The sequence below is a fragment of the Lynx canadensis genome, chromosome B4, assembly GCF_007474595.2.
Source record: "Lynx canadensis isolate LIC74 chromosome B4, mLynCan4.pri.v2, whole genome shotgun sequence".
Classification (NCBI taxonomy): Eukaryota; Metazoa; Chordata; class Mammalia; order Carnivora; family Felidae; genus Lynx; species Lynx canadensis.
The window spans coordinates 23,078,624-23,093,023 of NC_044309.1; the positions used below are offsets into that span (position 1 = coordinate 23,078,624).

General features: G+C 37.5%; 1 protein-coding gene across 2 annotated transcripts; it reads left to right on the plus strand.

Annotated features, from left to right (window-relative positions):
• The first annotated feature begins 442 nt into the window (after positions 1 to 442).
• THNSL1 (threonine synthase like 1) lies at positions 443 to 10,303 on the plus strand. Of its 2 annotated transcripts, XM_030321585.1 has the most exons (3): positions 443 to 591; positions 6,542 to 6,715; positions 7,954 to 10,303. In XM_030321585.1, the coding sequence occupies exon 3, from the start codon at positions 8,002 to 8,004 to the stop codon at positions 10,231 to 10,233; it is 2,232 nt and encodes a 743-aa protein (XP_030177445.1). In that variant the 5' UTR covers positions 443 to 591; positions 6,542 to 6,715; positions 7,954 to 8,001; the 3' UTR covers positions 10,234 to 10,303. The 2 variants fall into 2 exon arrangements, with proteins under 2 accessions (XP_030177445.1, XP_030177446.1); XM_030321586.1 differs by lacking the exon at positions 6,542 to 6,715.
• Positions 10,304 to 14,400: the final 4,097 nt, after the last annotated feature.

A 14,400-nucleotide genomic window follows, 5' to 3' on the forward strand; every position in this document is an offset into this window, starting at 1 on the left:
TCTTCTGCTTGAGAAGTTCAATATGGAAACCACTGTTTATATGTGCCTTTGGGAATAATGAGTTGAATGGCGTCCCCTTACTTAAACACACTGCTCGTTTCTGTCTGCATATTTGGAGAGGAAGACACACTCCACTGCAGACCATAGGGAAGCGTAGCTCCTGCGCAGGCGTCACACAATAAGGCTCTCGTGCGCAGGTGCCAATCTCGGCGGCGGTGGGGCGAGCCGCTGAGGCCAGGCTGACGTAGGGCCTTTGCCGAGAGCTGGACGGGGTGGGGAGGAGCCTGAGGAGCAGCGAGGATTCACATAGGTGGAGCGCGGACTGCTAGTCACGTGTTCGGCGTGAGGTTGCCTGGGGCGTGGGTGGGGCGCGCCGGCGCGCAGGCCCTCCCTGACTGACGCAGGCGCAGAGACCGCAGCGCGGGGCTGGGGGCGGATCAGGCCTAGCGAGGGCCTCGCGCCTGGGCCGTGGGCGAGCCGTGGAGAGGCCCCGAGGTGTGGGAGTCCGTCCCCAGGCGGCAGTGGCGGCTCCTGGACGCTCCTTCCCATTTTCTTTCCTTTCCCCCCAGTCTTCTCAGTGTGATTTTCTTGGTGAGTGATTTGAGGAGAAAGAAAGGGAAACTGTAGAAACCGGTCCGTTCCCATCGCATGCCTTTCCCCTTTTCGTTTCTTCCCCTTTCCGCTACTCCGTTGTGATCTCAACTGTGTCTGCGCGCATTTTCCCCGCTGCTTCTGCCTGGGCTGCCCGGAGCTCGCTCGGCTGCTCTGCTCGCCACCTGCGGGAGTGCGCGCCCACGTCCCGCCTTACGCCCATCCACCTGTCGCGCTACGGTCCTCCCCGGCCTCCCTCTTTCTCCTGCGCCTCGCTGCTTCTCTGTTCCCCCAGTTTACCTCTTAGTCGGGTCCCTCCTCTTAGGTATTACTCCACCGACGTGTGGACTGGCTGTTTTTAAAAAGAGCAGCCTAAACCAGAAGGAGAAGCTTTTTTAAATGGGCCCTTGAATTTTTGCTTATTTTGTTTGTTTGATTGGTTGCTGTCCCTTTTTTGATATTGTCTTCTCAGAAAAGGTTTTATTCCGTTTTGAACCGCCTGGTCTTCTATAAGCCTATTCACGTAAGATTGCTGAAAAAATTCATATAGAAGCCTTTGCCACCCCGAGTCTCTAAAAGGCATTTTGGCAAGATTTGGGAAATAAATTATTTGGTTTGAACCAAACTTACAGAGGCCACTGCCCACAGGGAATAAAGACGGTCAGAGATAAAAGACAACACCAGTGTGGGTTGGCTCACTGCCAGGGTGCTCGGTGGAGAGAGAAAAACAGCACGATTGCTTCATTAATCTTTTAATTCCTACTTAAAAGGCTATGCAGAATATGTAGGTGCTGATCATTTGGGACTTTTAGTGAATTTCATTAGCTAAGAATACATTTAGTTTTTTTTTATCCAGTTAATCAGATTTTTATCTTTATCCCGTGTGTTTAACATTTTATTTCAGATGGGTGACACGTTGGAAATGATGCTCCTGTTCACATCAGATTTTCTACTTTTTAAAACTTTTTTTTCTGTGTCTATATACCACTTTGTCCTTTTCCTTTCCCCTTTATGTTTTTTTTTTTTTTTTTGGGGGGGGGTGTTCTTTTTGCTTAGCATGTATAAAGAGAAAAATTCTTTTTCTAAAGAATACATACTAAACTTTGAACTAAGGACTCCTAATGATAACACCATTAGCCAATGGATGGTCATTGGCCTAGAGCTTATAAATATTCTAATGAAGAAACACTTTGGGATGTTTTATATTATTCAGTTCCTAAAAGAGCCAGTAAGCGTAAAGCCTGTTACCTCCAGTTAGTACCAACCGACCTTAGCTACAGTCCTGACTCTTTGGTGTTACCAAATACAGTAATTTCACTGATGACAATGTATTTACTGTGGTTTTAAAAATACCAATTTATGATCTCACTATAGTATATTTAGTTTACAGTCTTGATGAAATTGTTAAATCATTTAGAAAGGAACTTTTTTCCCTTAGATCCTTGGTCTATAATTCTGTTTGCCTTTTGAAAACATATTTACAAAGAATATATTTCTATTTTTTATAATTCCCTCAAAATAGCAATACTGTTAAAGAAAATATCTGTGTCCAATATGCCCTCCAGGAATTAGTATTGATATATTGTCAGAGGTCATGAACCTTTTCCATAAAGGGCTATGTAATATTTTAGGCCTTTGCATGCTGAATGGTTTTGGTCAAAACTGCTCAACTCCACTGTTGTAGCTCAAAAACAGCCAAAGACAATACTAAACAGGTGAACAAATAAATAAGCAAAGTTGTGTTCCCATAAAACTTAATTTACAAAAAAGGGTGATTACCCAGGTTTTGCACAGATTTGGCCTGTGGGTTATGGTTTGCACAGACCCCTGCTATAAATGCTTGTACATACAAATTTGAGTTTTTTTGCTAAAGATTAATCTAATTTACTTAGATGAATAAAATGGGCATAGGTGGGAATATAAATAAGACAAGGAGGAGGAAAATAAATCCTGTGTAAGAGATACTCTTTGTAATATTTCTAAGTTACAGAGTTTAAAAGGATACTTAGGAAGTCTTGAATTAAATACTCAAGACCATTAAGAGGATATCCAACAGCAAAAGAGCAGCCACAGGAAAGGCTTAATCAGCTTTGATGCTAAATAGGGGCAAGGATAAGGGTTGAACTTGTAAATTCTACTTTTGATTATAAGAGCCCTGTGATTACAACAGGGCACTGGAGTGTATGTTCCTCCACCCTTTCCACCTTGCTGTTTCTAGGTAAGTTAGGAGCTGACTGACACAAAGGCTTGTTATGAGAAGATTTTTGCTCAGTGTTCCAGAGCGGAATTTTACCCCCTGTGATTAGTTTATGTCTCAGTATATTTGCATTTTTTAAATTATGTATTGGGAAACGATTTATTGCTGTAAAAATGCAGTCATTTTTAAGAATTTTAAAAAATCAGGATGTCTTCTTTTTTTTTTTTTTAAATTTTTTTTTTTTCAACGTTTATTTATTTTTGGGACAGAGAGAGACAGAGCATGAATGGGGGAGGGGCAGAGAGAGAGGGAGATACAGAATCGGAAACAGGCTCCAGGCTCTGAGCCATCAGCCCAGAGCCCGACGCGGGGCTCGAAGAGAGGGAGATACAGAATCGGAAACAGGCTCCAGGCTCTGAGCCATCAGCCCAGAGCCCGACGCGGGGCTCGAACTCACGGACCGCGAGATCGTGACTTGGCTGAAGTCGGACGCTTAACCGACTGCGCCACCCAGGCGCCCCTAGGATGTCTTACTTCTTAAGACAATGGACTGGATTAGTCATTCTTCTGAGAAATTTAGATTGCATTAACATAGGGTGACAAGCATACTCAAGACATGAATATTTTCAGAAGTTTATTGAACTATAGCCAGTTCTCATCATAAAATAATTTTTAAAGTGCTGTGTCTTATGTTTTATTTTGGAATAGTATGTTTTAAATGAGTGAGAAATGCTAAATCATCCTGACTAAATAGGATTTTGATGATATCCCAGAGGAATTGGAAACTAGGTAATTTTATAATGGAATTGAAAAATTATTCTCAACCATTCTGGAAGTAAAAATTGATAATGGGTATGATTTTAATTGATGAGCAGTCATCTAGTGTGACCTTAGGAAAACTTCACTGTACATAGGTTGCTGAAAATTAATATGGTTTTTGGTTTAAAAAATGTAAGCTTATTAGCATTTATGGGAAATAATTTGAAAGTGATTTAAAAAGTGATTTCTCTACTTTTTTTCCCTTGAATTCTTTATTCAGTTTTGATCAGCTTGCCACAGTAAAATTGTTAAATTTTGTGTCTTGAGATCAAAGAGTACGTGAATCATTATGTCCATGTGGACATTGTGTTTTTGTATTTTAAAGTTCTTGCTGTGACACTGACACATTACTGCCTTTTCATTTGTCTGTTTGAATGGCAGGTGTCTATTATGTCTAGAAAGTAGCCAATGGAATTAGTGGATCAAAAAGCCCCACTCTAAGTGATTAGTAGGAAAACCTACTTAAAAAGTATTACTGTATAATGTGCTGGTCTTCCATCCTCTGAGGAGTTAGTAGGACTAAAATATTTTCATGAGGAACGTGGCTCTGCAAAAAATACTTCAGGATATTGGGATAGTAAAACCTGAGTACTTTATAGCCAAGTGATTTGGTCTAAATACCGCTTTTGTTTTCTGACTCTTGTAGTTGACTTCCATTTAATTGGAAGTTGTTTTGTCTGTTGGCTAAAGGTAAATTGCCTTTTCAGTGTCACAACATGGCTTTGACTCATAAAGGAGGATGATATGCAGTTGATCCTCACTCTTCACAGGTTCGACATTTGTGAATTCTGCTCGCTAGAATTTATTTATAACCCCAAGGTAATTCCCTGCAGAACCTGTGCATTTGTTCATGGACACACGCACTGTGGCGAAAGATAGGAGTCTCCTGATGCGCATGCTCCAAGCTGAGGTCAAGCAAGGTGATGCTGTCTGCCTTCTGGTTTCAGCTCAAATACGGCCAACAAGTGTCCTTCTCCCATTCTATTTAGTGCCACATTTTTCACATTTCTGTGCCTCTAGTTAGTGATTTTGATGTTTACCATGGCCCCCAGAGGGCTGAAGTGTGCTTAGTGTTCCTAAGGCAATAAGGCTATGATGCACCTACAGATAAAATGTGCGTTAGATAGGCTTCATTCAGGCATAAGTTAGAGTACTATTGGCTGTTCAATGGTATTGAATCAAGCATATATATGTACAAATTACATATTAAAAATATAAAAAATATATAAAATGTCAAAAAATATATAAAATGTCTTTAAACAGAGACATAAAACAAGGTTATATATTGATCAGTTGGCAAAAAGGTGACTAGAGGCTCACAGGAACCTAACCCTGTATTTCCCCTAGGAGCAATGAGAATATTCAATATTCACTAATTTAGTACTCACGGTGACTTTATAGAATATAACTACCATGAATAACAAGAATTGACTATATTACTCTTAAGTAAACCTAATTTCCAGATGGAAGTTACATAGTGTGGGTATTATTCATCTTGTCTTTTGGTTTGCTTACAATGGATGTTGAAGCCCTAAAATTAATTTGAGGCTAAAATGTTAAAAAACAAAATTCAGTATGTTACTTAAAATAGAATTCATCTTCTTTATTTTTCTTTAACAGTAATACTATTTGTTTACATATTATAGCCCTTAACAACTCCCTTCTGCTATTTCTCAGGAAGCTTTTTATTGGTAAATAATACTGATACAGAATTAAATTGAACTGTCATAATTTTCTATTTTTAATTCACATAAAGTAAAGGAAAACTCAGGTTACAAAAGATAAGGTGAATGCTGCATAATGTTTGTGTTACAGTCTTCTACTTTTAATAGTTGATGGTGAGCATTGTAGTAACCAACACTAAGTGGAGAAGATCAGTTAAAAGATTTAATGTTCATAAAAACAAACCAGCTACTTAGGTAATATTAGAATGATTGCTAATACGGACATCAGAAAATTACACATTGGGAAGTAAAAAAAAAGAACACACACTGTGATGTTATAAGCCAAAGCCTCCTGAATAGGAGGTTAATCAGTTTATTTTATAAAGTGCCTTCAAAATACCTAGTGTTCTCTCCTCCAGGAAAAATTACTAGTGTTAAAGTACTTTACTAGAATACAGTTCAATAAAAGAGATTGCTGGAATGGCTCAAGTGTACCGTTCTCTGGTCCTTGGTTTACTACAGGAAGAGAATTAGACTGCATAGCAAAACAGTTCTTGATTCATGGATAAGTACCATTATTTTCTCTGAAGGTTTATAAACTAACCAGACCGTAAAAAAAATATACTTAGCCTTGAGTCTAGGTATTCTGATTCAAATTAAATGATTTTGGTCCACTGTTTCTGCATGACAGTAATTAATATTACCATATATGAGAATATTCTTATGTGCCAGCCACTGTGATATGTGCTTTGAATTTATTATAAGCTCAGTTAAGTAGCCAAGAGATACCTGTATGTAGCCGACACTGTATTTGCACTTTTTACCGTAGGTTATCATTACGTACAAATCATGTAGTGATTCAGATGGATAAAACAACCTACAAGAGAAATTCAAACACTCATTTTATAGCTTTAGGCCACAGATTTAAATTTTTCTGTCATCACTAAACAGTTAAAAAATGAAAATTTTAGGTGTCATTGTGAAAGGTTGTACATTTGTTATTATTTGGTAATATTACTCTTTCATATTGCTTGGTGGAAAAAATTCCTTCAGTACGGTTTAATAAAATTTCTTTTGTAAGACACAGATATTGAAAAAAAGTATCTTAATCTTTTAATAATAGATTTGGGGAAACAGGAAAGGGGTCAATTGATTATTTGTCTATACTTTAAAATTTTTAGGTAGATATTTTAATAATAGACCAGTCTATGTGTGGAATTTTATAACATTATATGCAGTGATGATTAACTTGAAAATTTTTCTATTATAGACTCCGTTTTTTTGCTAAGATTGACTTTGCCTCAGCATCAACAAACTCTTCATCTAAGATTGGTTCCTGTGTGTCATATATTTACAAGTCAGTGGAAATTACAAGTCAGCACATACAAGCTGAAAAGCCAAATAAAGAAATGTAATCCTTCTCTTGACAGTTCTAATTTAACTTGTAAGTTAAATTTGGTGTTAGTTTAAAGTGGTTTAAATGTGTAATTACAGAACACAGTATTACAGATAATCAGAGTAGTAAATGATTGAAAGTTTTCAGAACATATTTAAACATACCACCTAATATTTAATATGGCTTAGTTGTGGAACGTGTGAAAAGCCCCACTACATGTCTGTAGAACTCCTGTAGTGAATGTACATGAACATTGCAGCAGTTCCTAAATTGCATTTTGCACACGACTAAGAATTTGACTTGTATGGCTTACATTCATGTTTTAATGGTGAGTATATTTCCAAAGACAAGGATCTGACTAGCGTGGGGAATTGCAGAGCTGCTCTGCATGCCAGAATAATTATTTTCTCTCATCACTGGAAGCATTCCTGAGGCTTTTTTTTTTTTTTTTTTTTGCTATCACTAGAGTCTGGAATTTGAGTTAAGTCTCTCCACTGATCATGTTTAGAGGACAGAAACAAAAGTGACAGTTTCATGCAGATAAGGTTATAGATACGTAGCCTTTGAGTTTGCTGTTAATTATCAATTTATTCTTAACTATTTGCATAATATTATACCTTTCATTTTAGCTTTTTAAAAGTCTTCAATATGAAAAGTATGTAAGAATGATCTTTTACAATATGCATATAAAAGACACATAAGACAAAAAAATGTCATACCTTTGCCCTATCATTTGGGAAGTTATTTAAGTGTTTTGTAAGCAAATATTTTAGCCTGCTTTCCTGTTGTGAGTTTTATAAGAAACTTATAAGTCTGTCTGCATGTTCATACAACTAAAAGGAAATATGAAGAATATTACTCAGCTTTTGTGAATTGCAAGTAAATAGCATTCCAAATAATCCTTGTTTATATGGGTTATAAACCAAGAAACAATTTTCATTACAGGAAAAGAACTACTACTCTGATTTTGTGTGTGTGTGTGTGTGTGTGTGTGTGTTTGTGTGTGTGTTTTAAAGCCTCTATGATAAGGCATTTTCTGAATAAAGTGTTGCTTATAGTTACAAATTTCTAAAGTTTTGATGATTCAGTCTTGAGATCGAAAAGATTAAGAGGATATCTGTAATATTTGAGAATTTGGGTTTAAGTACTTTTTAAATGTCCCATACATTTGAAAGATTTCTAAACAGTTTATGTACAGTGGACATGGTTATTTTCAGTCCTGTTGGGACTTTAAGTCCGTTGAAATTAGTAACCAAATGTCTTTTTTGTTTTTATGTTTTGAAAAGGGCTAAAGCCAGTTTTTAGGTTGACTTGGGCAGAAAAGTGAAAAGAGAATGCTCCACTTTAACCGGTGTCCGCATCTGAAACAAATAGCCCAGAAATGTTTTCCTAGTGTACATGTTAGAACGGATAAACATGTGCAGCTGTTTCTTTCAAGAACCTTTGCACTTGCAGAATTCAGGAAGTCATGGCACTCAACCCACTCTCTTGTCGGAGACAAAAATATTATCCTGATGGGACCTCCTGGTGCTGGGAAAACAACAGTAGGCAGAATAATAGGTCAGAAACTAGGTTGTTGTGTCATAGATGTGGATGATGATATCCTTGAAAAAACCTGGAATATGAGTGTGTCTGAAAAATTACAGGATGTTGGTAATGAGCAATTTTTAGAAGAGGAAGGAAAAGCTGTGTTAAACTTCTCTGCATCTGGAAGTGTGATTTCCCTTACTGGGTCCAATCCAATGCATGATGCTAGCATGTGGCATCTGAAGAAAAATGGGATAATTGTATACCTGGACGTACCTCTAATAGATCTAGTCAGTTGTTTAAAATTCATGAAAGTAGATAGGATTGTAGGTCAGAATGCTGGCACATCTATGAAAGACTTACTTACATTTAGAAGACAGTATTATAAGAAATGGTACGATACCCGTGTTTTTTGTGAAAGTGGGGCTTCCCCAGAGGAGGTAGCTGACAAAGTGCTTAATGCAGTTAAAAGATACCAAGATGTGGACTCAGAAACGTTCATTTCAACAAGACACAATTGGCCTGAAGACTGCGAGCAGAAGGTCTCAACAAAATTCTTTAGTGAAGCAGTGATTGAGGGGTTAGCTTCTGATGGTGGACTCTTCGTTCCTGAGAAGGAGTTTCCAAAATTAAACTGTAGGGAGTGGAAAAGCCTAGTAGGAGCAACCTACATAGAAAGAGCACAAATACTATTGGAAAAGTGTATACATCCTGCTGACATACCTGCTGCCAGATTGGGAGAAATGATTGAAACTGCTTATGGGGAAAACTTTGCCTGCTCAAAAATCGCCCCTGTCAGGCACCTTTCAGGCAACCAGTTCATCCTGGAGCTGTTCCATGGACCAACAGGATCATTTAAAGATTTGTCTTTACAGCTTCTGCCTCATCTGTTTGCACACTGTATTCCACCAAGCTGCAATTATATGATACTTGTAGCTACGTCAGGAGACACGGGCAGCGCAGTCTTAAATGGTTTTAGTCGTATTAATAAGAATCACAAGCAAAGAATAGCCGTGGCCACATTTTTCCCTGAAAATGGAGTAAGTGATTTTCAAAAAGCACAAATAATTGGCAGCCAGAAAGAAAATGGGTGGGCAGTGGGTGTCAAGTCAGATTTTGATTTTTGCCAGACAGCTATAAAAAGAATTTTTAAAGATTCTGACTTTACTGGCTTTCTTATTATGGAACATGGAACTATCTTAAGTTCAGCTAATTCCATCAACTGGGGCCGACTGCTTCCCCAAGTAGTTTATCATGCTTCTGCATATCTTGATCTTGTTAGCCAAGGATTTATTTCTTTTGGAAGCCCAGTGGATGTCTGTATTCCCACAGGAAACTTTGGTAACATTTTAGCAGCAGTGTATGCCAAAATGATGGGAATCCCTATTCGAAAATTTATTTGTGCCTCTAATCAGAACCATGTTCTGACTGATTTTATAAAAACAGGACATTATGATCTGAGGGAAAGAAAAATAACTCCTACCTTTTCACCCTCAATAGATATTCTTAAAGCTTCAAACCTGGAACGACATTTACACATGATGGCTAATAAAGATGGAGGGTTAATGACAAAATTATTTAATCAACTAGAAGAGCAGCAGCACTTCCAGATAGACAAGATGCTAGTCGAGAAACTTCAGCAGGATTTTGTAGCCGACTGGTGCTCTGAGAGAGAGTGCCTTGCAGCTATTCATTCCACCTACAGTACTTCAGGGTATATTCTGGATCCACACACTGCGGTTGCAAAAGTGGTTGCGGACAGAATGCAAGACAAAACTTGCCCAGTGATTGTCGCATCTACAGCTCATTACTCAAAGTTTGCACCTGCTATCATGCAGGCTTTAAAGATTAAAGAAATCAACCATACTTCATCAAGTCAGCTTTATTTACTGAGTTCATACAACGCATTACCTCCACCTCATGAAGCTTTGTTAGAAAGAATGAAGCAGCAAGAGAAGATGGAGTACCAGGTCTGTGCAGCTGATGTGGACGTCCTAAAGAATCATGTGGAAAAACTAATACAAAATCAATTCATATAAAAATGTTTTGAGTAAAATATTTTTTTCTGGCGATAAGCATGCGATAATAAATCACAAACATTGATTTGGAGTACGATAGTATTTTCATTTTTTTTTGTAAATACATCTATACGTAGGCCTGTTACCTTTTGGAATTTCAATAACCTAATCTCGGTGACTGAACATTGTACCTGCACATGCTGCTTGGAACCTTATCATCTAGAAGTGACAAAAGGGTAGCATAGTGCATGGACGTTTGCGCCGTTGTGCAGTGCTTTGCACTCGTTAGGGATATGTCAATTTCCACTCCCTCATCCCACTTTTAAGTGGACCAAAATGTCTGCTATTCACCCTGGCAATGAAAATACTTAAACAGTCGTTTTGTAATACATCTGTAACCATTACTAGGTTTGTATTGACTAGAAAGAGAATTTATCATTCAAATTGCAAACTTGTATGGAAGAAGTAGTAAGCCCATCTCTTAAGATAGGGCCAGTGTTTTTAACTCTCCTCAAACTCCACATTTTGGACTACAGTTAATGGTATGTATCCTACATGATCCAAATTAGATAAGTGCTTTGTCCTTCACATCCCTTTGGATAGCTATAGTTAGGGTGATGCAGTTTGAAAATCAAGACACATGATTAAAATCTAGGGTGTAATTATCAACGGAACTACTTAGTGGTGGATATAGAAGTAAAATTACTTCTCTCTTTCATGAGAAAAGTTTTCCCAAAATTCAGAGTATTTGAATCGTCTTAATAGAAGTATGCTTATAGTTATAGGTGGCAGTTTTTCTGTATTATTTGGAATCCATTCCTATATAATTTGCCTATTATTTCTCTTTATAATGAACATTGTCTCTTTTGGCAACTGAAATCACACACAATCATACACACACATTTAGCTTTCTTTTCTTGGTAGTAACTATAATTTTAACCATGATTTATATTTGTGAATTTCCTGGATATTTTATTTCTGAATTAAAGATTGCCACTAAAAGGATCTATAGTGTAATGGACTACTCTCAGCCACAAGATGGCATTCCTAACATAATTTGTCTTTGCTGATAACGTTCTGCTTCATTTCCTAAGAGACCTACTCTATGAAGAAGCATCTTAAAAGTTGTAAAAAAAAAAAAATTAGCTGAACGAGCAGAAACAATTTGTTTAAAAAATATAAAAATTCAAACCAGTTTTATGTTAACATTAGATCTCTGGCTTGTTTCTACAAAGCTCTAAAACCAAAAATTGAAAATCAGAAGCAGTGACAAAATAATGGAGGACTCAAAGTTCACTCATTCATGTGTTCTTACTTTGTTTACTTATTTTTTTGCATATCTTATTTTTTTTAAGAATATCTGTTTTAAGTAGATAGCATATTTAGAAAATGCAGCTAAATGTTTGCTGTGTGTATAAGAATGCACTATTTCTAAAAGGAGGACAAAAGTTTGTTGTTGTTGTTTTTTTTTAAGACATGATTTATGTCCTTGAGAACCGCAGTTAGGGAGGCAAAAAAATCATGTACGACACAAAGGAGTTACTGCAAGATAGTTGATGAGTAAGTAAAATATTAGTGATACAGCTAAGTGTTGTAAGGATTAAAAGAGGCAAGGGTTGCCATGGAATAGTCAGAAAACGTTTGACCCAGGACGTAGAATCTGAGGTGAGTCTTGAAGGATGGGAAGATTTTCTAGGTGAAAAGGAAGGGGAAATACACTCTAGGCAGAGGGAAGGGAAACGAATTAAGGTGAAATGCGCAAGAGAACGCTGACATTTATTTATCTGTAGTCCGTTTGTTCTCACTGCCCCAACCTGTTACTCATGCCTTCACTTCTCAAAGCCAGCTCTGTCCTTTCCCTCTCAGCTGATAACCTTGCCTCATTCAAGAGGAGCAAGCTACCATATATGATGGACTTGGGTTTACAGCGACTGTATGAATCTGTGCCTGTTTCTATCCTTCCTTACTGCCCTTTGGCTGAATTAGTCGTGCTCCCCCTCAGTTCAGAGTCGAACCTCTTCAAGTGTGCCTTGCCTAATTAGTCATCCCTGCTGTTTCTCCACCCTCTCCCCTTTGATGGAAATGTTCTGTCATTCAGATGTTCTCCATATCTTAGCACAAGAGCAAAACAAAATCTCTGTAAACATTCGTATTTCTTCCTATCTACTCTTTTATTTCTTCATACTCAAGATGAATGCTCTTCAAAAAGAGTTGTCTACATGTACAGTCACCATTTTCTTGCCTCCCATTTTCTCCACTTTGTCAAGTATATGCACAGTTTAAGAATGAATAATAAAACAAATACCCATGTACTCACCACCTTGCTTTGAAAGTAGAACATTACTCACATCTCTGATAGCCACCCTGTCTTCTCTTTGATCACATGCACTTCTCTCCCCCAGAGGTAACTATATCCTAAATTTTCTATTCATCATTCCCTGGTTTGTTTTTATAGCTTTTCACTGTTTAGTTTTTCCTCTTTTTGAATTTTATGTAAATACACTCACACTGCATGTATTTTTACATGACTTTCTCTTGCTCAAAAACTTTAAAATTCATCCATGCAGATGAATGGAGCCACAGTAATTAATTTTTATTACTGTATAATAGTCCATTGTATGAATACCACCGTCTATCCATTACCAGTTAGTGGACATCTAGATTGTTTAAGTTTTATCTGTTCTTATATGCAGTAGGTACACTTTTGTAAAATTTGTGTTGAAGTTAGTGAATATGAACTTTCAAACGTTTGTGCTTCTTTCTAATAACATGTAAAAATCGATATCATATCGGGGCGCCTGGGTGGCTCAGTCGGTTAAGCGACCGACTTCAGCTCAGGTCACGATCTCGCGGTCTGTGAGTTCGAGCCCCGCGTCAGGCTCTGAGCTGATGGCTCAGAGCCTGGAGCCTGCTTCCGATTCTGTGTCTCCCTCTCTCTCTGCCCCTCCCCCATTCATGCTCTGTCTCTCTCTGTCCCCAAAATAAATAAACATTAAAAAAAAATTAAAAAAAATCGATATCATATCTTGGCATTATTAAAATAAAAATGCTTTGGGGCGCCTGGGTGGCGCAGTCGGTTAAGCGTCCGACTTCAGCCAGGTCACGATCTCGCGGTCCGTGAGTTCGAGCCCCGCGTCGGACTCTGGGCTGATGGCTCAGAGCCTGGAGCCTGTTTCCGATTCTGTGTCTCCCTCTCTCTCTGCCCCTCCCCCGTTCATGCTCTGTCTCTCTCTGTCCCAAAAATAAATAAAAAACGTTGAAAAAAATAAAATAAAATAAAAATGCTTTATGAAATGAAAATTTATTATCAAACTTCTGGCTATGATTATAATTTCTAGCTTTAACTATCTTTGAAATTATTTTATAATGCCATAACTATAATGAAAATAATATTTATGAGGAAAAAATTATTACATATTAATAGAAAATCATAAAATATGTTTCCATCAAAATAGAGTTTAGAAGGCAATAAATTATTTTGTTTGAGGTTTTTGTCAGATTGGAATAGCAAATCACTTTTAAAAAGAATCACTTATGCAAATACTGTTTCACTCCTTTAAATAATTTATAAACCTTATGTAATTCACACTACTTAATGTTAGTTTTTTTTTAAAGGCCGTTTTCATGTGAACCTCAAACCCATGAAAACATAAATAGTATAGCTTTTGCCCCTGTCCAGGAACATGAATAAAATCTACATATGAAATATTTATTTGCGTGGACCCTGAGTGTGTGCTCCAACCATTAAAATCAGTAGTTTCATCTCTTCAAACTTTAAAACAAATAGTCTCTTTCAAAATCAAAGTTAGCATAAGCTCCTCTGAGTCAAAACAGCAGAGCCAAGAAAGTTTCCAGTGTCATACAAAAGTGACCTGTCAAAGACAGGAAACCGAATCAGCATGTCTAACAATACTCTGATCCATTGGCATTTTTTTCACCAGAGCTCTACATCAAAAAGTTGAATTTGCTTCCAATAGAAGGCTGCATTAGTCAATCTAGCTATTTTTCTTTTAAAACTCCTTTTTTTCTGAGTTCTTATGACTTTCTTCTTCCAAGTGGTGATAACAATCGTCTTGAGGAGTCACTGCACTGAAGTTACATGTGCAGATGTGTCACTAATTACGTTACCATAATAGACTTTATTGAGAGTTTAGTGGCCTATAATATGCAGAGTTAAAATGGCAGGTT